This window comes from Leishmania panamensis (assembly GCF_000755165.1).
Source record: "Leishmania panamensis strain MHOM/PA/94/PSC-1 chromosome 33 sequence".
NCBI lineage: Eukaryota > Euglenozoa > Kinetoplastea > Trypanosomatida > Trypanosomatidae > Leishmania > Leishmania panamensis.
In genome coordinates this window covers 1,238,492-1,261,682 of record NC_025880.1, presented here as the reverse complement: position 1 = coordinate 1,261,682, position 23,191 = coordinate 1,238,492, and the positions used below count along the sequence as shown (strand labels likewise).

Here is a 23,191-nt window from a genome sequence, read left to right as displayed (position 1 = left end):
GGGGCGCTGCCACGGGGCGGCGGCGGAAGGGACACGTGCGTAAGCATGCGCCGGCGCGAAAAGAGCGCATAGCCTGCCTTTCCGACTGAGAATAAGAGGCAGCGATAGACACCCAACGGGGAGAGCCCCATGCAGCGCGAGGGAGGTGCGCGTAACCACCTCACTACGCACACACCCATAGTGTAAAACAGAGGGCCCTTCGAGCCCCGAGCGGCCCACGAGTCGCGTGTGGCATGTCAGGAACAACACCAGGTGGGCAGCGCTCACAGCAAGGAATACGAAGGCGTAGGCGGAAGCTCTGGTGGGGGGTGGCGGTACCGTACCGCTAGCGGTGCGGCCAGCTCCGCACCATCGGCACCCCATGCAACAGCTGTCCGTCACCCGCCACTTCAGGAGTCCACCTGCATGGACTGGCCTCCCGGGCGGGCTTGGGCGAGCATGGCGTCCTTTCGTCTCGTAAGCTCAGCATCTGAGTTCTTCTGGTGTGGGACGGATGCCGTTACGTAACGGACATGACTCGTAGTGAGCGAGGAAAATGCTACCATGACAGGACGTCTCACCCGCACAGCACTGGCTCAGGGCCCACCACCGTACCCGAGGGCAGGCTGCAGGCCCTTGGATTGCTCACAAAGAAGGGGCACTAGGGCCTGACACCAGATTGAATGGGCTGGCATCACCAGGAACTCACAACGTGGAAAAACACGAATGCCTCCCCTTCACGTGTCCACTTACCATCTCTGTTACTACTATGTGTCTCGCCCTTTTTTTCTTCGTACTTGCGCTGCATCATTGCCTTGTTGAACACATACGTTTGGGCTTCGTTTTTCAGATCTGACTGCTGTGCGCTTCGCTTGGGTCTGCATCTTCACGAGCATGCACGACACTTCCCTTTCGACGTTGCGTTGTGTGTGTGTGGGGGGGGTTCCTCTCTTCTCATACGCGATGCGCTCATTTACCTGGGCAGTGTGCCACACGACGGAAATTAGGATGACATATACAAGAGGGTACTCCGAAAGTGGAAACACTACGAGAAGCATCCGAGCGAAGAAACATGAAAAATAAAAGGCGAGGCACAGAGCGAGAATCTAAACCCACAGGTTGTACACAAGAACAATACGCGATACACCGTGCTCTCACCTTGCTGAGAAAGTGTGCTTCACAACTCAGCTTCCCTCATCGAGAAGAAAGAACAACGATGTAGATACCACACAACGTCACCGAGACCAGAAGTAAAGAAAGAGCCAATCGAACAAACAAGAGGAGGGAGCAGATAAGGAGATGGGCTAGAACGGTTGTTTCGTAAAGGAGTCCAGCCTATAGAAGGAACACAAGCACACATCCTTTTTATCGCAACACTGTCTTTACATTTGAAGGTCATATTCACGCTGAGAGAAAAAAGGGTGCAGTCGAGCGGAGGGGAGGTTGGGCGGTAGAAACTGGCACGCACGAGTCAAGAGTAAGGAAACTGAAAAAAGAAACTGAAAACGAGAAAAGCCAAAAGGAGGAGGCGAGGCGGCAATACAAAAATGCACATACACACATGTAAACAACCCCCCAAAAAAAAAAGTGGCATCACGAGTACAATTCAGAAACGAAGACCACCGATGATGCGAGAGGAGAACGAAGAAAACTCGGCACCTCTCTGCCTGGCCCTTTGAGTTTTGCTTCAGAGTTCCCTGCGCCATCACGTATGTGTAGGTGAATGGGTATGTGGAGTGGTGGGGCGTGGGAGGAGGGGGGGAAGAGAATCGCCCCGATGAGTCGGTTTTACCGAAAACGCCTCTTCTCACGCACGCAGACACCCCTGCGAAATATAGGGGGGGAGGTGCGACAGGGAGAGGAAAGAACATCACGGCAACAAAGGATAACGCAAAGGCAACAAGGGGCCGAGAAGAGAAGGGCGTCAAGACGGGAGAAGGGGAAAAAACACACACAGAAAAAAGACGATGACAATCAGCGCAGTCCGCGACTGTGCGCACTTTACGCAAGTTGGGTACTCTGCTTTCCAAATCACCTCGCTACACGGACACCTCACCGTGGCAGTCCGCGCACACATGAACAAATAAACAAAACGGAGAGAAATACGCTGGTTTAGAGGCGGGAGTGGAGCAGGTAAAAATCCGCTCTGTTGGCCCATCACTTGCCTCCAAGCACTAAACACACACACACACATATGCAGACTCCTGCACATGCGAAGTGAGGAATGGGGGGGAGAAGAAAAACAAATACGAAGAGGAAATAATGAAGAAGAAAAAAAAGAGAGGGAGAGGCCAAGAGAACCCTCATGCACAGACACAGTCACCCACATACGCACATGACACAACCAACGCGTTGAATACCGTAGAAACTAGGAAGTGGAAAAGGAGAGAGCGTGTGGGGGATATGGAAGTACCGCGAATATATCGCTCGTCACCGCAAACAAACATCAGCACTCCTCTCGCTCTCCTCACTGCCCTATCCTTCTCCCCTCCTCCTTCCCTACACCTGCCTCATCATTGTGTTTTCCTTTTGGAGTTTAGGGCAAGAGGAGGGAAAAGGAAAAACAAGAAACAGGCGCTCGTGTCTTGGGATGCAGGGCACAAAAAGAGGGCGTGCGTGATGGCGTCAAGAAGAGCAAGGGAAGACGAAGAGAGAGCAATGTGGCAGAGCCCGCGTCAGAGGAGACGGGGGGGGCCGACAAGGTAAAAGAGAGAGACAGAAACCAGATGAAGCAAAGCAGACTTGAGAAAAACAATGGAGGATAGAAATAGAGAAGTGGTGGAAAGGAGAAAAAGGGTCAAAAGAGAGGGCTATGCACACAAGGAGAAGAGAAAGAAAATAAAAGGACGAGCAGTAGCTAGAAAACTTCTTCCCACGCTAGTGTGGGTGTGTGGGTCAAGCAAGAACAACGCACCCACCCGCACATACACAACCACGAGGGTATGTAAACCTGCATCCACGGTTCTCGTTCACGGCGGCAAGGATGACAAGGACAAGAAAAGCGCGAAAGAGAGAGAGAAAGGTGCATGCAAATCAACAGATGAAAAAGAGTGCCGATACACACGGAGAGAGAGAGAGAGGGAGACACACACACACACAATGGAAGGCGCTTTTTCTGCACCAGAAGAGGCACAAAAAAAAGGGCCAGTCGTTTTTTTTTCTTTTCTTGTGGGGAGGGGGGGGAACGAGCGATGCAGTGAGTGCTGCGAGCTTGGGCATGTTGTTGTTGCTCTTGTTGTTGTTGTGCCTCAACACGAGGCGTTCCTCACCACCGCCACCACCCGCCTCGCACCAGTACGTACACGCAGCGGAAGGAGGAGGGAATGAGTAGAAGAGCAAAGAGGAGAAGGAGGCAGCAGGGAGAGCGTGATGTACTCACAACACATGCGTGCCAGCTTCTCGCGCCTGGAGACGCTTTAGCGGCCCATAGAGTAGCCCCTCGGTATCGTGGTCTCGGGCGACGCAAGGAGGTCCTTCGCGTCCTTGACCATCTCCTCCATCCGCTCAATGTGCACCTCACGCGTCTTCTTTTCGGGCCCGGGCGTGAACTCCAGCTTCTCCTTTTGGCGCACGATCTCCTTGTACGTGTAGTCGACGAAGCGCTTCACATTACCGCTGCGCGGCGGCTGGTTCTTCACCTCCCGCATCTTGCGCTCTACCTCAAGACCTTCACGAGCCTCTTCATCGTTCGAGGCAATCCACAGCCCGCTCACGGTGACGCAGGCCCCAATGACGGCGTAGCGAAAAAGGCGGTGTGGCGACGACGAGGCCTTGTCGCGGATGTCCGTCTTGTGCGTCACCGTCTCGCCACAGAGCGCGATGAACAGGGAAGACAAGTGGACCTCCTCATCGGCGCCTGTTTTCTTGATTGTCTTGAGAATCAAAAACGCGACAACGATCTCCTTCTCCTCCTTCGCGTTCTTCAGTCCTGCGTCAAAAGAGCCGATGCACTCGCCGGCCGTCTTATGCACCTTCGTCTCCAACTCCAGCAGGCACGGGCCGTACACCGGCGAGGAGCCCATAATCACCTTCTCGTACGAGGCGTCCGATTTGAGAAGGTCGCAGCACTGGTCGGCACCGCGAAGTGACACCATCGTCATCGTGATGTCAAACTTGACACCCGTATCCTTCTCATTCTTCTCCAGACGCTCCACACACTTACGCATAAACTGGCGTGCCACGTTCTGCGTCGCCGCGATCTTGCCCTTTCCAGCGCACAGCATAAGCGCGGAATTGTGGCCGTTGAACCAGTTGCCGCGTAGCTCCGAAAGCAGCACCGAGTCAACGCCGTCCTTTGCCGAGGCGAGGACTAGGGCCTCGTCTACCTCGAACGTTTCCTTCTTGCCGCCCTTCTCAAAGACGACGGTGCTGGGGTTCTTAACGGTGATCACCTCGGTGCCGGTGGCCTTGTCTACCAGGATGAGCGAGTGCACGTTGTAGTTCGATGGCACCTTCGCGCGCGCCTTGCCAACGGCGCCGCTGCCACCAGGCTTTGTAGACGGCGATGAACGCGAAGCACCGCGGTTCGTCATGCCCTCCGAGTGAGAGGACGTACCGTTGCTGACGCCGGCTGCGCCACTGCCTACCGTAACATCTGACTTGCGACGTATCGTCATGGCTGACGCGTTAGAGTTGCCCGTCGCCACCGGCTTTTCGTGCTTGTCGCGGCTGTACAGGTGGTTGCCGCCGCGCTTGCCGCTGCGTGGCAGATCTTCGGCACCCTCAAAGGTGCCAATGTTTGGGCACAGGTCCTCAGGGTCAATGCGGGTTGCTTCGGACGCGAAACCACCGTAGCCACTCGAGATACCGCTGCGGTTTACCTGACTGCCGCGGCCGCCCATAGTCATGTTCGCAAGGCTGCCCCACTGTGCCGCTATGCCCACCGTGCTAATACCGCCCATGCCATACATTGAACCCATCGGGCCTCCCATCTCATACATGGAGCCCAGCGGCATCAGCATGGGGCCGGGGCCGCCCATGCCGTATAGTGAGCCCGTCTGGGCTCCCGTCATCGAGCCCATGCAGTTCTCAGCGCCCATGGATCCGTAGAGGTTTGTTCCCTGACCGCCCATGGAGCCGTACGCACTGCCTCCGCCATTCATGCCCCTGCCCATGCTGCCGTAGTCACCGCCCATGCCGCTCTGGTGGTCCACCATGGTGCCGTATGGAGCACCCGTGGTGCCGTAGGTAGAGCCCACCATTGGACCGCCCATGGAGCCATAGCTGGTCATCTGACCCGCACCCATTGAGCCGAAGCCGCCGCCCATGGAGCCGTAGAGGCTGCCGTTCATGCTGTTCTGGCGAACCATGCCGGCCTGCTGGGACGGTTGCGCGTTAGTGGCCGAGGGGGCCACAGGGGGACCGGCCGGAGGGTGCGCAGGCCGCTGCACTCCGGGCTCAGGAGACACAGCCGGAGCCTCACGAGCAATATGGCCGTTGGGCCCCCACATACCAGGCGGCGCCGCGGGCTGCTGAGGATAACTGGCCGACGGAAGACCAGGCGCAGCGCCAGGGTGCTTGTTGAGTGCGCCAGTCAGATGCGCCGAGAATACAGCAGCAGGGGGACCGCCAGCGGGTCCGGGGTGCTGCAACGTCATGGCTGACTTCTGGGGTACGGCACTTGACGTGGTTGCCGAGTCGTTGGCAACAGACGCAATGCCGGCGCCAGGGGGCACAGCTCCGGGCGTAGTTGCGGCAGCACTATTCATCTTGGGTCGAGAAAAGCTGCTCTGCTTCTGCAGGATGGAGCCAGACGGCGGTGGGGGAACAACAGTGTTCATGACTGCCGAAAGAAAGAGCGAGAGTGAGTAAGCGACGCGTGAGCGAGAAAATGCGCGGCGTTATGTGAGGGTGGGAGAAGGGGAGAGGAAGTCGGTGGAGAGACACACGCCTACAAAGAGCACACACTAGTGAAGAGAACAATGAGGAAAGTAGCGAAACGAGTAAAGAGGTCAATCCTGTACAGCGTCAAAGCGGGCAAAGGCGAATGTAGAGACACGGAGAGAGAGATCAAAAAAGTGAAACCCACCAAAGAGGTATGAGGAGGAAGAAACACTAAAGGCTCAATGTGAAACGCGTAGCTGCACCAAACATGTTCGCGTTGGGGACGGAGAAAGTGGTCGTGAAAGTAGAAGGAAGAGAGAGCAAGGTCAACGAGGCAACCCAGAGTTATCTGTGGAGAGAAGACGAAGGGGAAACAGCGAGGATGAGAGCAACCACAAAGAGGGTGCTGAAGGCCGTATCTACTCCGCCACTTCACCCCTCCCGCTACATGTCCTAACTGGATCCTCCCGATACGGAATGGAGACGCCAAGCAAGCGCCATATGAAACGGCCAGGTGAGTCTCGCCCATCGGGGCGGAGGAAGAGAGCTCCCTTTTCTCTGTTCACATGGGTCAGGTAGACTGCTCACACACACACACACACATACAGACGCACGTCGATAGACCTGCGCGCCTCATATCATTCGACACGCTTGTCTGCTTTAAGTAGCCACGATGTCTGATCGGGTCTCCATTTTCAAAGACGGAGTGGACAGGAAAGTGGAAGTGCCTAAGGAGGCGTGGATGAGGGGGAGGGGGGCATTAAACAGACAAAAAAAGAAAAACAACGCCGTCTCGCCAATGCACCTGGCGCAGTTGGTGTCCTCATGATTTGTACAGGGTTGACCAGCGATGGTGCCTTTTCCCTTTCGCCCCTTTGGTGTGGGGGATGGGGGGATGGGGGGCTGCTTGTGCAAATGCGCTTTTTCTTTGAAAAGCTATGGGAAGACATCTGCGCAAGCCCAGCGTGGGCCTCCGCACACAGAAACCCACTTGTTCAAGCAAGGAAAGGGGAAAAACGTCAGAGGCGATAAAGCCAAGTAGCTTCACATCGGGCAAGGTGTGCTTCATGTAGAGATACATACTGGCATACCTTCTCCAATGTGTGTTAGGGGAAATGAAGTTGAGCTTTAAAAATCACGCATCAGAAGGACTCAGGTGCCGATGCGTCCCAGGAGAAGCGTTGAAGAGAGAAGCATAAGAGATCGTTTTGATTCTCTACCCCACAGGCCACAAAGGTGCTATGCGATGTTACTCTACGATGCGAAGTTGGATAATGTCTTTGCCACCTCTGTCCCACGAAACAGGAATCGACGCGGGCGACAGTGAGAGGTAGAAAACGCGCACAAAACTTTCAATCCTCCCCCGGATAAGAAACTGCATAACATCCATGATATTGGCCGACTCAACCTGCACATGGCCGCTTACGAAATGGGTGCGAAGTCGTTGTCACTTCCTTCCGCCTATTCAGTCTCTCCTTGCCCGGCCTTGGGAGGGAGGAGGTTCTCTGAAGCGGAGGCCAGGAAAGCACGTGGACTTTCAGATAGGTAAAACACATGCAGCAGTCTCGTGACATATACACCCCTCACGCGTGTGCTGCTCACTTGAAATAAACACTGCGCGCCAGATGAAACGCTTCGGAGGAGGAAACCCAAGCAAATCAATGCCTCCAGAGGCTTAAGCGCCGTTCATGGAGAAACGCTGACATCAACGAGCACAGCCCTTCTTCTCTGCGCGAAGAAACAAAGACATCGGCATTAGTATATGATTCAACGTGTCCATTCTCTGTCATACGTGAGCCCAGCTCCACTCTTCCCAGGCCTGGCATAGGGCTCATTGCCTGATGCAAAGCAACCGTAGACATGCGGATAGAATAATAACAACTCAATCAGCTGAGCACAACCTCTGCCACAAACCACACCCACCCACCCCGCCACGAGGGTCGCTTCACAACTACTCCCCACTATGCCGGTCGCCGCCCAGTGCATTCCTCAGGGTGGCGACCGACCCCCTGTCACCAGTAGGCCAGTGAGGGCCGGGTGAGGTACGTTCGAGTCACGCTGACGCTCCGTCATCCAGGACCCGACTGCCGACATCAGTTGCGCTACAGCGCTCTGACCTCCCCACGCCGTAGGCACTTCAGCCTGTCGCCACCAGGAGTGGTTCGGCATTGGCAGGGATAGAGGGGCTGCTCGGCTTCTCTACACGCAGTGGGGGTGTGGGCGCTGGACCCTGCGATACCACGCACGGAGGTGTGCGCCCCGTCCTGAAGAGCCCGCTCTCATGAGAAAACAAAAAAAAAATGATAGAAAAAAAGGTCAGATAATTGGGAACACATAAGGGGGAAACGGCGGACTAGTGCGGGGGGGGGGGGTGAAGCTACGCACACAGCGCAGAGGAAAGACAGGGAAGAAGGCCACGGGAGAAGGGGCATGCGGGCCCACACACACACGTGCAAAAACGAAGGAGAAGCGCAACAAAGGCGGATCGATCGTCTATTGGGGGGCCGTTTTTTGTGTGGATATGGCGACTACTCGCTCGTCTGCGTACCGTCTGGGGCACCGCGCTGCTCCCCCCCTCCCTCCCCTCTCACACCCTTCTGCTTTGCAGGAATGAGTCACGAGTACGTAGAAGAACATCCAACGACAACATGAGACACGCTCACGTGCACACGCGCGCGTATACGCGCATACACACAGACTACGCATCAGAAGACCGCAAAGCAGAAGTGACGACAACTCATAATCGCACTCTACAGAGAGACAAGAAGGAAGAAACAAAAGAGCCCAGGGATAACAAGAGAGGAGACGAAGGGAGGATGCAGACGAAAGGGGAGCAACATCAAATGAAATGAGAAAAGAAAAAAAGCGGAAGAAACGGATGACAGAGCGGTACTATGATGAAGTGCTGTGTACGCAGGCACTGGTTTGAAGAAGAGTGAGAAGAACACACTAAAAAACAAAGAGCCACTGAGCACCTGTACGTTGGGTGGGCCCAATATGCATACATAGAGAGAGAGAGAGAGAGGCAACAACGAAAGCAAAAAAAAAAGAAAAACGAACGCAGAGGGAGCGTACACGCTGGCATACAAAGCACACGTACAACTCAACACACAGCCCAGAACACAGTAAGACGCATTTGAGCCCCATCTCCTCCAGAGAAAGAGGCGGAGAGAGAAAGAGAGTGATAAAAACACACGCACAGTTATACATGTGGACAAAAGAAACAAGATCCTGCAACATCGTATAAAGCGCATAGACACACATAGGGAGAAAAATATAAGAGACTGGACACATGCGAGGAATGTACATTGATTCTATCGTGAAATCCCTTCTCCCGCCCGTCTCTCTACCGGCTAGATCACATCTTCATCTACCTTTTGCTCTTGCCTCTCTTGCATCCTCTCTGCTCCTTACTCACAAGCACATGCAAGCACGATCGGGTAACTCGCCTTTCTCTAGTGTTTATGGGCTCCCTTGCTGCACCTTTTTGTATTATTTGAGCCAAAGCGAAGGTGCCGGATGATGAAGATGCTCGATGTTCCTATTGTGAGGGGGGACGATAGACCGAGGGAATGAAGTGGGGATCGGGGATGAAAAGTACGGGATGAGAGAATATCTCTGTACGTCGGGGGAGGGCAATGAGAATGCTACGAGAGGGGAGGGAGAGGCCTCTGAGCAAAGAAAATCGAAAAAGTCAGCCTACACACGCATCAATGCACATCGAGTCACACTCACAGCACGAGAGAAGAGATTTGGCTTCTTCACGGCAAAGGAATGTAGCCGAGTCTACTCACGAAGAGGGAAGCAGAAGAGGACAAATGTCACCATCAAACGACCAACGAAAGAATAAAAATGCACACAACTTTGCAGAAGAAATGAGCTCCAGGAGGGTGATACGAGTAAAAAGATATGCACACAGAAAAAAAGAGAGAGAGCAGGAGGCAGAAGGGCACCTAAGAATAACAATAAAAACATGACAGAGAAGGAAAGCAGAAAGCAAAGCATCAGTGGGATGCCTTCCAAACCACACACACAAAAAAGGGCAAAATGGGAAAAATGGGAGTCAGCGGCACACGAGAGCGCTCAGGAAAAAAAAAACACCGGCGGACAGAGTTACCTCAGATAAAAGGAATGAGAGGTGGAGGGCGCAGCTCCGAAGACATCCACTGGTACTGCAGGGAGAAAGTGACTGCTGGCAGAGAACGGTGTGTGCATTGTCGGCTATTTTATCCTGGTTAACGCTTGTAGACGGCCGGCGTGCTACCGCCCGGAGAGTTCAGCATGCTCTGCGCGTCCTTGAGCATCGTCCCAATGCGACCCACCTGCGCCAGGAGCTGCGGGTTCGGCGCACCACCACTGGCTTCGATCTTGCGCTGCATCGCCTCCACCGCCAGCTTCGTGTGGGTGATGAAGCGATTCAGACTGCCACTGCGGAGGGGCCCGTTATTCACACGCATCATCTTTTCGGCCACCTCAAGAACTGGCTGAGCCACCTCGCCAGATTTGCCGCGGATGCCAGCCACGTAAATGCTGTTGCACGCGCCACCAATGGCAGTGCCGAGCAACTCCGAGCTGCTGCGCGTCGACAGCATCTTCTCGTACTCCTCGACGCTATCCCCCGCGATGGTGACAAGGAAGGATGGCACACAGACATCGCCGTCCGACTGTGCGATACGCAGAATGAGGGCAATGTAGCCTATGCCACCCTTCTCGCGCACCTCATTGCGCACCTCTCGCACCACCAGCTCCACCTGCGCCTCCGCGACTGGCACAATGTTCGCGCCGTACGGCACGTTGCCGAAGAGGGGCGAAGAGGCGATGTGAAGATCATAGTAGGGAGAGTTTTCGCCCAGCATGTCTTTCACCTTCTTGTCCTTAGACACCGTCACCGACCAGAATGCCTCACTGCCCTTTGGCAGGCTGCGCACAATCACGGTGATTGCCTTGACCGCCATCGAGATGCCCACCGTACTGCCGCCGACATCGTTCGTCAGCATGGCGGCATTGTAGCCGTCGAGCACAATCTTGTGCAGCCCATCGATCACAACAGAGCGAATCGATTCACCCTGTGTTTGTACCACCTCTGTCGGGGCGTAGCGCTGCCCGTTGACGATCAGCTCCTTATTCGTCACCTCCATCGGCGTCTTGTTAGTCACGCTGCTGGCACCGTCATCACCGTCCATAACGACCGCAACAGCGCGGATGGGCGCCGTCGCCTTCACGCCCACGTCCTTCCGCGGCCTTTCGTGCGCTGAGGGAGTTGCACCGGTTGCCTCTTCAGGCTTGCCGCCGTCCATGCGCGGGCCCGGGCTGACGCGCTTGTCGCCCATGTAGTAAGCTGGCATGCTCTCCTCAGGGAACTTGAGAAAGGTGCTGTAGTCGTCGTGCATGATCTGCAGTCGCTTCGAGACCGCCATGAGTCGTTCGCGTTCCTCCCCTTCTGCTTTCTCAAGCTTCGACGCATTCGCCACAAGACCCTTCTTGGCATAGTCGATGAACGCCACTACACTGCCATCACGGCTCGTGTGGTTCGGCTGCTTGGTCAGAGCATGCATGTCGGCCAGCCTGTCCTTGGCCGCCGCATTGGATTCATAGTCATTGCCAACGCACACCAGCAGCGCCGTGACGCACGGGCCACCGATCGCGTAGGACAGGAGAGAGCGAGAGTAGTTAGGGTTCTTCGACATCGCGCCGCACAGGCCGGCCGTCGACGGCCCGGAGGCGGCCATGAAGGACGCCACAAGCACGTCGTTGTCCATCTGCACCTGCTTCAGCACCGCCGTCATGACAATCATCGAGTCCGGCTCCGTGAAATAGGCGGGGGCGGCCTGCAGCGCCTGCTCCAGTGTCGGCTTCACGTCTGATGCCTTACGCAGCGTCTTGTAGCTTGCGTCCATAAGGACTGGACCGAATAGTGGCGAAGATGCTGTGTTGAGGGGTTTGGGTCCCACCGACGCCGCGCCGTCCGCCATAAGATCGCAGAGCACGTGGCGCTTGAGTACAACGGACATGAAGAGCTCAATGCACGTGTCCTTCGCACGCGCCGGCGGCGACTCAAACGTCCTTGTGAGGATGTCCGCAACGTTCATCCATGTGTACTGGTCTTTGAGCGGAATGCTCGGCTGCGTCTCTACCGAGAGCAGGGCCACGTTGCGGCCGTTCCCGAAAACGGCGCGCAGCTTCTTGAGCGTCTCTGACTCGGACATTACGGCCGCGTCGGCGCGGACCACCACCTCATCCGCCTTCACACGCTCCGCTGGTACCTGTGTCGTGTTGTCGATGCACACGACAAGACGCACCTGCTTCTCCGACTCTGACTTAGCGGACGGCGTGGCGGCAGCCGACTCTGCGGCCGGGCCTGCCGGTTTCTCCACAGCAAGAGCCTCGGATGATGTTGTCGCACATGCGGCGTTTGCAGCGACGGGTGCTGCCAGCACATCAGCCTTCTTCATGGTGGCCTCGCCGCTGTGAGGCATCGCCTCCGTCAGGGTCGTGGGCGAGTTGCTACTAACGAGACTGTATGCCGTCAGCGGCGTCTGCTCCGGTCTTGCCAGCAGTTCCTTCGCGTCCTTGAGCATACGGTCAAGTTTTGCAGCGGTCTCCGGCGACACCTTCGTGTTGGCCGCCGCGGCACGCTCGGTGTAGTCGATAAAGCGCTTCATATTTCCGCTGCGCGTCGGTGTGTTCCTAATTTCGCGCAGGCGCTGGGAATAGGCGGCGGCGCCGCTGACCAGCTTTTCAGCATCTTGCTCCGGCACCTGCACAATGACCACGGTGCGACTGGCACCGCCAATTGCGTTGGTGAAGATGAGCGCCGGTTCAACTCTCGCGTGCTTCTCGGGGACCTTCAGATTTTGCATGCCTGCGTCGTCTACCATGGCAACCAACATGGATGAGACGTACACGTCCTTCACCGGTGCAGCGCCACCTGCGGCAACAAGGCGGATCTGCTTGATCTTGTACATAATGACGATGAGGCCCTGCTGCGGCGCCTTCGCAGCGGTGCTGATAACAACTGCGGCCGCCTCGTCTGCTGATTTGACGTCCTTTTCGGAGGTGTTCATCACACACGGACCGTAAATCGGGTTAGAAGCCATCTCTGCCTTGACTGGCTTCGCATTCTCCTCGAGGAGGTCGACAATGTCTCCAGCCTCAGCGAACGCCACGGCCGACACTTTCACCTGCGTCACCTGCGCCTTGTCCTCCGTGAGCGACTCCATCATGTGCTTGACAACGGCAGTGATGGGGTCGGTGCACAACGCGTACGGCTGAGCGCCGCAGAGGGCCAGCATAGACACGTTGTGGCCGCATTGCGTCTGCTCCACGATATCGGTCAGCAAGTCCGACCTCTCTACATTCACTGGCCCCATGGTCACTTCGTCCATCTTGTACGTGGTCGTGCCTACCATCACGGACTTGTCAGTGCGGTTCACCATCGATTCCTTCGGCACCACTGCGATGACGTGCACGCTGTCGTTCACCTGCTTCGTCAGGCGGTGCGATGATGCCATCGCTGTAGGCATGCCACGCCCCCGGCCCTTCTCTCCATCCTTTGCGTCGGCATCCTTCTTGTTAGCCGCACTGTCTCTGCAGCTGTCCTTCTTATCAGCTCCCTTATCCGCGACGGCGCGCGTCTTGCTCTCCGCTGCACCAGCTGTCGTCTTGTCGTTCGCAGCAGCCTTCGCGTCCGAGCCTTTCGTCATGGGTGCTGCCGCATCCTTCGCCGCCTTGTCATCCTTTCCGTTCAGCACCTCCTCTTTAAGGAGCGAGGACGGCGGTGGTATGCTGAAGTCCTGCTTGGGATGGAAGCTATGACCTAAAGGCGCACGCCAAAGGCCGTCGAAGGAGCCACCGACGTAGCCACCACTGCTGCGGAAGCTCGAGCGGCTGCCGGTGCGGCCGATGCCGTACATGGAGCCGCCGTTGGTACCTAGGTCCATCCTGTTGTAACAGCCCATGCCGTACATCGACCCCATGCCGTACATCGACCCCATGCCGTACATGGAGCCCATGCCGTACATTGACCCTGGGCCGTACATTGACCCTGGGCCGTACATCAACCCCATGCCGTACATGGAGCCCATGCCGTACATTGACCCTGGGCCGTACATCGACCCCATGCCGTACATGGAGCCCATCGCATTGCCTCCCATGCCGTACATCGAACCCATCGAACCACCTATGCCGTACATGGAGTTCATACCGTTTCCACCCCCGCCCATAGAACCATAGTTCTCCGCCATGCTGCCATTCATGCTGCCGTAGCCGCCGGGACCCATGGAACCGTAGCCACTCAGGGCGTTTTGCTTGCCCATGCCTGTGTCATAGAAACTGGGGCCCTTAAATCCAAATCCATTGGGTTCTACGGAACCCGTCCCGTTAGCACCCACGACGTCATAGACAGCAGGGCCCATCCTGCCATAGCCGTTGGCGCCCATAGCGTTCTGCGAGGTTGGAGCCGCATTGACCGTTGCCGGTGCCCCAGCAGGAGCGGGCAAGCGGCGCGTGCCACTGGTAGGAGAGAGGGCCGAAACGCCGGTGGGTGCAGCCGCATGAACTGCCGAGGACGGCGCAGGGTCAGCGACGACATCAGTGATCTTGGAGTTGCTTAGCGAAGCCGCGGAATGAGCGGTTGGCTTAGACGCTGGAGCAGGTGCGCTCGCCGAAGGCTTCGGCGCTGAGGCAGGCGGGACTGCCGCTGATGCGTTACTGTGCTGGCGCGGGAGCTGTGCGCCACTAGAGGCTGACTTCGATGACGAAGAGCGGCGGTGGCCGGTCTTGTCCGTTTTCTTTGCACTGGAGGTCATCTTAAGAGCAGAGATGTGGCACTGAACGAAGAACACACAAGTGAGGGCCTCGAGGACGGAGGGATGCCCACAAGTAGATGTGCGGGTGTAAGTATAGGACGGCTCTGGATGACGAGAAAGCGTAAGCGCCGCAATACAGAGAAAAATAAAAAAACAGTGAATGAGGAGAAGTCAAACGAAACACCCTGTAGGAGAACAACGCAGCTAAAAAAAAGAAAGAGAAAAGAAAGTTTCACAATGAGGGAATGCGGTTGAAGCCAACGATGCACCGCTGTGTGGTGACTACCCCGGACAAAAAAAAGTGAGAAGGCGCAGGTGGTCACTTCCGCTGTAAATCGCAGGTGCAGGCCCACTCACCGTTACCGATGCGACCCCACGGATTGAGAGCGCGCACGTGACTGCACACCGAAAACAGAGGAGCGAAAGAAAAACAAACAAACAAAAAGAAGAAGTGCGTGGAATACGGGAAATGGCGAGAGAAAAGTTGAGAGGCCTGAAGCCCACAAAGGGATGGCGTTGTCCTTTCCGTAATGGTTGGCTGTTTCGTGAAGGGCTCCTCGCCTATTGCCCTCTTCGCGGCGGTGCTTGTGTATCTGTGTGTGCTCCCCCGCTTTCTCTCACCTACGCCTGCTACTACGATAGCTCGCCGGTTTACCTGAGTACGCACACACGTTGAGCCGGCAGGACGAAAGAGAAGGTTGAAGAGGAAGAAGAACGCGCAACAAAGACACTGAAAAAGAGCGCTACTGCACGCGCATACGTCTTTGTGTGCGTGTGTGAGTGTGTGGAAGGAGTGGTGGCGGTGGTGCAACACAACCGTGCGCATGTGCGTGTGTCCACAGGAGTAAAGAAGAAAATGAAGGGAAGTGGTCGGGAATGGTGCTAGTGGATGTCGTCGCTGGGAGCGTGAATATTACATTGCACTCGCTGATGTGAAATCAGAGAAAGAGGGGGTGAGAGAGGCAAGAGGGGATGAGAGAAGCAAGAGGGGAAGGCAACGATTGAGTTGGAGGGGCTCCGTCCCCACTTTCTAACTTTCTACGAGCGACATCACAGACATGTTGGACGTTGCCAGGTAGGACAAAACTGAATTCTGTATCCCGCTCGCACGGAATCACTGTTTATATTTTCCAGGACCTCTACGAAAGTGCAGGGTCCGCCCCGTCCTTATCCATCATTCCACGCCGGGTGGCTGACATGATAGGGGCTAACCGAGCGGGACTGGCGTCAACTCACAGTGGAGACGGCAAAACCAGTTGACATTCTACCTGGCATCAGAGGAAAGAGAGCTACTACGCCGACACACACATGGTACCCGTACTTCGCTATTGGAAGCTGTCCGGTCTAAGTAGCGGAAGACCCCCTACACCTGAGAAAAAAAAACACAAACCTTTGCAATGGAAGGAAAGGGGAAAAGGGGGAGATGAACATCGAGCTTCGCAACAGAAGGGTGGGAGAAGAAAACAAAACCCCCCAAAACAAAAAAAAATATGGAAAAAGATAAGCACGAGTATATATGTATATATGTATGTATATATAAGGCCCCAACGTTCAAAGAATAACACACCGGCTCTGTGGGTACCACCTCGCCAAGATCTGAGCTTTTGTGTGTGTGTGTGTGGAGTGGAAAGAGTGGCACGAAATCACCTCTGTGGGAAAGAAGAGTAGCGACATTCGCTATTCCTATGAACACCTGTACGGCAGCCTCTTTCTGAGCTCCCCTCAACGAGAAATGACGCTTGGTGTCTTGTTTTTTTTTTCATTCTGAAAGACGAGAAGGTTGAGGCTCTCACGCAGATTCTGATTGTTGTCTGTGCATGCGTGTGTGGGTGTGTGACTGGTTGCCGAGACACGCACACACAGGCCTACAGAGAGACATGTGCGAGGACACAGCACCGTCTTTCCGTTGTCTTTCATTTTCCAGTTGCTCCTCTCCGCTTTCAATGGATACAGCGCGAAGGGAGAAAAAAGGAAGCGAAATACGCGGACGAGGGAAAGGGACAAATCATAACTATGAATGACAGAGAGGAAACGCAGACGCGGAGAGGAAAAAGAAGGGGAAGAAGTAAAGGAAGCTACCGTGCCTATTTGGGTGCACTTGAAGGCAATTCAGCGTGCGTGTATCCAAACCTGGAGAGGTGTCCCGACCCCAACCCGCGTCTTCCACACACATACGCACACGCCTCAGCGCACTAGTCCTGCCTCCCTCACATCGCCTCGTCTCTCTCCCCCGGCGTCTCTTGACACAACGGCAGCATAAACAGAAAGGGCGGGGGGAAGAAAACGATGAGCAATTGACTTCCTTTGTTTTGATGCTCCTCGGCATCCGCATTACTGTGTTTCCATGAACACATATATAAACAGCCAAACGCGAGAGAAAAGAAGCCTACGCTCAGAAGAAGAAAGAGAAGTGGAGAGCACTAACAATACGAGCGAGGCAAAGCAGCACAGAACAACGGTGCGTGCATACACATGCGTGTCTGCCTGCTCGTGGGTGCAAGCAGGTCTACCCCTCTGTGCAAGTGCATATGAAGATGGGCGTGTGTGTGTGTGTGTGGCGGGAGAGGGGGTGTTTGTTCAACCGAGCATGCCCCGAAAATATGGCAATAAAGGTAGCCAGAAAGAACTGAACACTGGTGAACCACGAAAAGAAAAGGCGTCAGAGACAGAGGCAAGTAAGAGAGGGGGGGAGGTCCGGAGGGGCGTAAAGGGAAATCGCACACAGAGGCGGTGGCACAAGAGACGTATATATACAAACAGGGAGAAGGAGACGCACGCACGCACAAGTCGGACACTTCGGCAACTACATACACACGGCCCCTGTACACATAGCAGCAACAGCAATACACCTATGCGACCCGAAAAGACAGGCGGGAGGCAGAGAAGAACACGAAGGGGACGTGGGGGGGGGTAGTAAAGTAAGAGCATCATACCAAAGAAAAAAAAGAAAAAAAAAGCGAAAGAAAACAGCAGGAATCAGCAACAACGTCCGCTGCCCCAGCAAAGTGTGCACAAACAGAAACGTTGAAAGAGGAAGAGAGAGAATAGAGAGAGAGAGGCAACCGCTATATATCGCGCCGAAGTAAACAAAAAGAAATTGAAAAGAATGGAGGAGCAATGAAACGCACGAAGAGAACATTTGATTGATGGGAGTGAACGGGAAAAAAAAAGGAAAGAAAGACTAAGGCAACGGCGTTGGCGAGAGGGGGGCAAGAGAGAGAGACACACACACAGACAGAGCGACAGACAAAAGAGAAATTGGAATCGAAAGGAAGAAAACGGGGGGAACAGTGAAAGACTCCCCAACATGTGCCAAGTACCGCACAGGAGTAGCATCGGGGTGTGAGGAACACGTGATGAAGAGGGAAAGAAGTTGCCAGCATCGATATGAATGGGGGAAGAAAAGGGGGAACAACGCAGAGGAAAAGAAGGGGATGAAGAAAGGGTTAAGATGCGAAGCAGCTACGGCAACTCAACAAATGGCCGGTAAAGAGAGGAGGTGATACGATACATACAATAAGAAACGTAAAAACGAAAAAGGAAAATGTGGACAAGCCATGTGAAATGCGTCGCAATGGAAGCAAATAGAGCATAACAACGGGAAAAGGAAGAGGGGGGGGGCAGAACAAAAATGATGCTCGAATAGAGAAAACGCGAGATGGGATAAGTGCGAAACCCACCGACTGGTATTCAGTCGAGGCAATGAGTAAACAGCCTCAACGGTGCCACCAAGCACTCTCATGTATGTGCGTCTTCGTGCCTTTGGTGGGGGGTACCCACCAACCTCTTCTTTCCCTCGCCATACTCTCTAGGGTGTCGTCAAGCTCACTAGTGTTTTTTATCGTCATTCTTGCCCTCTGCTTGTCTTTCTCAGTTACTGCTCTGCCTCTTTCGTTGTTTGTTTAGTACTCTACATCCCCCTGTGCATCCTGGTCATCCTCCGAAAACGCGTCACTCATGTTGCTATACGAGTGGACATCCTCCTTATTATATATCTGCGGCATCACTGGTGACTCCTCGAACACAACGGGGGCTGTGTGCATCCCTGACCCGTACATCGGCTGCTGCCCATAGGACTGGTCCATATTGAGCGAGCTGCCACCCCCGCCCTTGGTGCTGCTGCGGACCTCGACATCGCCCCACTGCTCGCCGTTGCGCATGGCTGCTTTGCGCTTGAAGTTGATACCGCCATAGCCAGTTGCCGAGCGGCCGTCCACGTTACGCCGGTTCGTCACGCGGCGCGGCTTGCCGACATCCTCTCCGTCCTCAATGTCGCCACGGTAGCTCCGTATAGCTTTCACCCCGTCCATGCGCCGCTCATCATTACGACGCGCCATATCGCCATAGTACTGCTTCAACTCCTCGTCTTCCGTCCCGCCAATGGCGTGCACGCTCATGCCACCGCGGGTGCTGATGGATACCTGGGTGTCACGCTCTCGGCCGCCGACGAAGACGCTACCGTTCCGGGCTAGGCCCGTGCCACCGCCCTTGCTGCTGTGCGAGGCAATGGGGCGGCTGCGCGCCGCGCTGCTCTGCATGCAATCCATGCCAGGCGGTGGGCCCGTGAAGCTCTTAGATGACTTCAGCGCCGTCATGCGACCGTCATTCCCATCCGGTTGGGCGTAGCCGTTGTCATATGAGCAACCACCATGACCATCGCCGGCCACACCGTTCATCATTCCTGGTTGGGCGTACGCACCCTGTTGCCCATACTGGTGGTAGCCGCTAGGCTCTTGGCGCGGCATCATCTGCTGCTGTGGGTAATTGTAGTCTTGCATGTTGCCACCAAGGCCACCGGCGTAGCCTTGATTGCCGCCGTAACTTTGGTCGTGTCCGCCGTAGTACATGGTTGGAGAGAGGCTGTGTGTGGGGGGGGGGGGAATGTCAGTATCTGCGAACTCGAAAAGTAGTCTTTATCGCAGCTGCTGTTTTGCTTCCTTACGCGAGCCGTAGGTAAGGGGGTGGGAGCGGAAGACTCCAGCAAAATACGAAACTATAAAAAAAAATGTTGAAAAAAGAGCGTAAACAAGCAAGTAGGAAGAGAATAGGAAAAGGGAAACAAGAGGAGAGGGGTGGCCCAATAACAATGAAGTAGGATACACACATACACACACACGCGCACAGTAGGGGTAGCAAAGAGGAAGGAAAGTAAAGGAAGAGGGAGGCTGATCTACAGAGATAGCGAGATGACCATATGGAGAGAAGCACACGATCGCACACACGCGCACGCGCGAAGAAGTCGTCAAAGAGCACGAAGGCAGCCGGAATAAGCATATACAAAAGGGGAGAAACAAACGTGCACAGGGGCACACAGACCCACCCAAACGCACGCACAACACAAAAAAAAATAGCAACAGATGAGCCCCGAGCACACACAATTAAGGGAGAGAGAGAGAGACGTAGGAGGTGAGGAAAGGCAAAGAAGAGAGCAGGAATGAGGAAGGACGTGCAGTAAATGGCAGTCAGTGTTGGTGCAAAAAAGGAGGTATAGGGAATGGATAGGATGACGTGGATAGTGTGTTGATAGCTGAGAGACAGCGCGTCAGACTCTCAATGGGGCTCAAGAAGATTGAGAAAGCAGAAAAGAGAAAGCGCGAGGGATTCTACATGAAAATGAAGCCCCAAAACGAGCAAGAGAAGCTGTGTGATGGAGAGAGGACGCGAGAAGAAGGGAAGAAGAGCAAAAAAACAGAGTCGTAGAGTATAGGCCGACCAAAGAGTAGGTTTGCAACTCGAACTTCACAGAGCCCAACAGGATGACGCGGAATTCAAGCTGCCCAAAGCAACCGCAAAGAGCAGTAGGTCGGCCTTCGCAGCATGCAAAGTGACTCACCCACTCACTGTCATTTGCCTTTGCAAAGCGAGGAAAGGGGGAAGGGTTCAGACGCAACCGCATACGGCGTTACATCCAAGCCGCTTTGGAGGGTGATGTCTGAAAGCTCACTCTCCAGAGAGCACATCCGCCTCTCCAAAAGGTTACAATGACCCGGCAGACGCTTCACTGCCCACCCCACACCTACTCCTCGTTCCCCCTTTCTCGTCCAGCGATGCAGTCCGCCGTTGCAACCGGGGGTAATGAAGAGGAGGTGTCCCCGGCTCACCCCTCTACTTGAAGGGCCATCACCGTCCCCGGCATCCCCTCTGGCTGCCCTGTTTTACACTTTTATTGTTGACTTCGTTATTTGTTTTTTCATCATCCAAGTGGGTGCCGTAAGGGCATACAGAGACAAAGCGAGAAAAAAGGAGACGCACATAAGACATACAGAGGCAAACACACACACACACACACACACCCACACACACACACACACAAGCATCAGTGTAACCTCAAAAAGGTCAATGAGCCATGGCAAATGAAGAGGGAATGGCAAAGAAGAGCGAGAGAAAGACACAGTTAGGGACGGAAGAGATGAAAATGAGCGGAAACAAGGCCTCACTTTTTTTCCAGAGAAACAAGCAGAACTAATGACAGAGAAAAGGGGAAAAGAAACATCACCGTACACCCAAAACTCAGATAAAAGGGGTGAGCGAAATATACAAAGGCCAATGATAGAGCACTGCCGCATAATGGGGAAGAGAGAAAGGGCAAGCTAACCAGAAGGAAAAGCCATTACCAAACAAAAAGGCGTGCGCAGGAGGCGGCGAACAAGGAAGGTAGTCGTGCGCACAGCTCATACGCGCGTCGTGTGTCGCGCACATATGCACGCACCACATGTTCATCCAATGGTCTACCACCCTTCGCATTCACACGAGGTTCGAAAGTACGTAAAAAAGAGTGCCGAGGTCGGCGAGCACATCCCGCAAGGAAAAAAAAAAAACGAAGACAGGGAGAGAAAAGGGGAAAAAAAAACAGAATACGGCCACACGTCACGACACATGTGCACGTAGACGGCAACCACATGCAGGGGACAAGAACACTTGAGTGGTAAGGAGTAAAAACATTCTTGCGAAACGAAAAAGAGGAAAAGACTCCACTTCACAAGCAACACCAGTAACTGCAAAAGAAAGGCGAGCAGAGCACACAGACATCCATGCAGATGTGTAGACGACTGTATGCGTGTGCTTATCTATTTTGCTTTACCGCATGCGTGTAGGAGAGAGGTGTGCACAAGTAAAGCAAGTACTTCACTTGAGATAGAGAGTGGAAGACGGGGGGCAACGTGCAACACAGTAGCTGCAAACAAGCGAAAGGGAAAAGATATGTAAAGATACCTGCAGAGTGAACAACAGCAATGCAAGAGGAAAAAAAATATTGAGAACAAGAAAAAGGTATGAAAAGGGGGAAACACGGAACAACACGATGTCGAGACCAATGCAAACACGCACGCAATAAACATCGGCGACTGTGGGGGTAGCGAAAAGGCCAATGGTAGACAACAAGAAGAGAGTACAGCAAAGGACACAGTAAAGAAGAATGCGGCAAACGGAGAAAAAGAAGGTCTACTGTTGCACATGAAGAACAAACAAAGCGAAAAGAAGCAACCCACACCACGCAAGTAGGGGAGAAAGAGAGAGAGAGACAAAATGAGAAGATTGGGCGCAGTTGAGGAGGGAGGAAGGTGCCAAAGAGGAGGGCACACGTCAAGCAAGAAAGCGCTGGTCTACATATATATATATATATATATATATATATAGACACACACCTGCACATGTATCTGAAACTGAATAAGACAACGAATGTGCGCAAATGAGCAGGGAAACAAAAGATCAGCGCCACCAAACAACATCAGCGACTCACCCTCAACTTCACATCAACAAAAAGAAAAGAGAGAAATATTTAAAGACGAAAACATACAAAGCAACAAAGATGCGCCATTGTGAGCAGAACTAATCCACAAGTATACACATATAATACCAGAGAAAGACGATACACCGACACAATGAGTCCACTTCCCCTTCATGCGGTACTGAGAAAGAGGGCAGGATAGGATGAGCAACGGGCATTCCCTCGTCATTGGTAATTTTTTTTCTGCAGCGTGCGCACGTATTGTTTCACACCCCACGTTCTTTTCTTCTATCCCCGTGTGCGCCTGTCCAGCTGTCTTTGTGGGTGTTTATTGGTGATATGTGCCCCCCGCCCTTTTTCTCAGGTCTCTCATCGCTATCCGTTCCGCGTTTAAAGCGGCACAAAAGGAAAGCGAGAGAGGAGTTGAAGCAGCCAGAGAAGCAGCCAGAGCCACTCACATGGAACAAGCGAAGACCTGAAAAAGAGGCTTGCTTTCGACCTCGGGGGCGGAACGCACAAACGCACACAAAGAGATAGGGGGGGGGCGCAAAAAGATAATGAACTACCCCCCTCCCCTTCCTCCTCCTCCTCCTCCTTTCATTTTCCATCCCCTCTCTCCCTGTTACGAACAACTGGCAGCGAGGGTGCAACATGTAAAAGATGGATAAGAGAAGAGGAAGAGCGGAAGGCAAAGCAACGCAAAGAAGAAAGGCAAGGACATCTACATGGAGAGAAACGTGTCGACGGAACGATGAAGTACAGAAAAAAAAGAGCAAAGATAAGAGCAAGGCCAAACATACATATATATCGCGCTGATGACATGACACCGTGTTAGAATGACACGATCAACAAGGAG

At 54.2% G+C, this 23,191-nt stretch overlaps 3 protein-coding genes across 3 annotated transcripts, besides 2 other annotated features; all 3 read right to left on the bottom strand.

Moving 5' to 3' along the window:
* Positions 1–650: a repeat region.
* A 2,745-nt stretch (positions 651–3,395) lies between these two features.
* On the bottom strand, positions 3,396–5,759 carry LPMP_333070 (hypothetical protein; the record flags this gene model as incomplete). Its single annotated transcript, XM_010704095.1, has 1 exon — positions 3,396–5,759. One exon carries the CDS (start codon positions 5,757–5,759, stop codon positions 3,396–3,398), a length of 2,364 nt encoding a protein of 787 aa, XP_010702397.1.
* A 1,809-nt stretch (positions 5,760–7,568) lies between these two features.
* Positions 7,569–8,061: a repeat region.
* Positions 8,062–10,037: 1,976 nt separating this feature from the next.
* On the bottom strand, positions 10,038–14,609 carry LPMP_333060 (hypothetical protein; the record flags this gene model as incomplete). The annotated part of the gene is made up of 1 exon (XM_010704094.1): positions 10,038–14,609. One exon carries the CDS (start codon positions 14,607–14,609, stop codon positions 10,038–10,040), a length of 4,572 nt encoding a protein of 1,523 aa, XP_010702396.1.
* A 3,902-nt stretch (positions 14,610–18,511) lies between these two features.
* Positions 18,512–19,456, bottom strand: LPMP_333050 (hypothetical protein; the record flags this gene model as incomplete). The annotated part of the gene is made up of 1 exon (XM_010704093.1): positions 18,512–19,456. The coding sequence occupies one exon, from the start codon at positions 19,454–19,456 to the stop codon at positions 18,512–18,514; it is 945 nt and encodes a 314-aa protein (XP_010702395.1).
* Between the last annotated feature and the right edge of the window lie 3,735 nt (positions 19,457–23,191).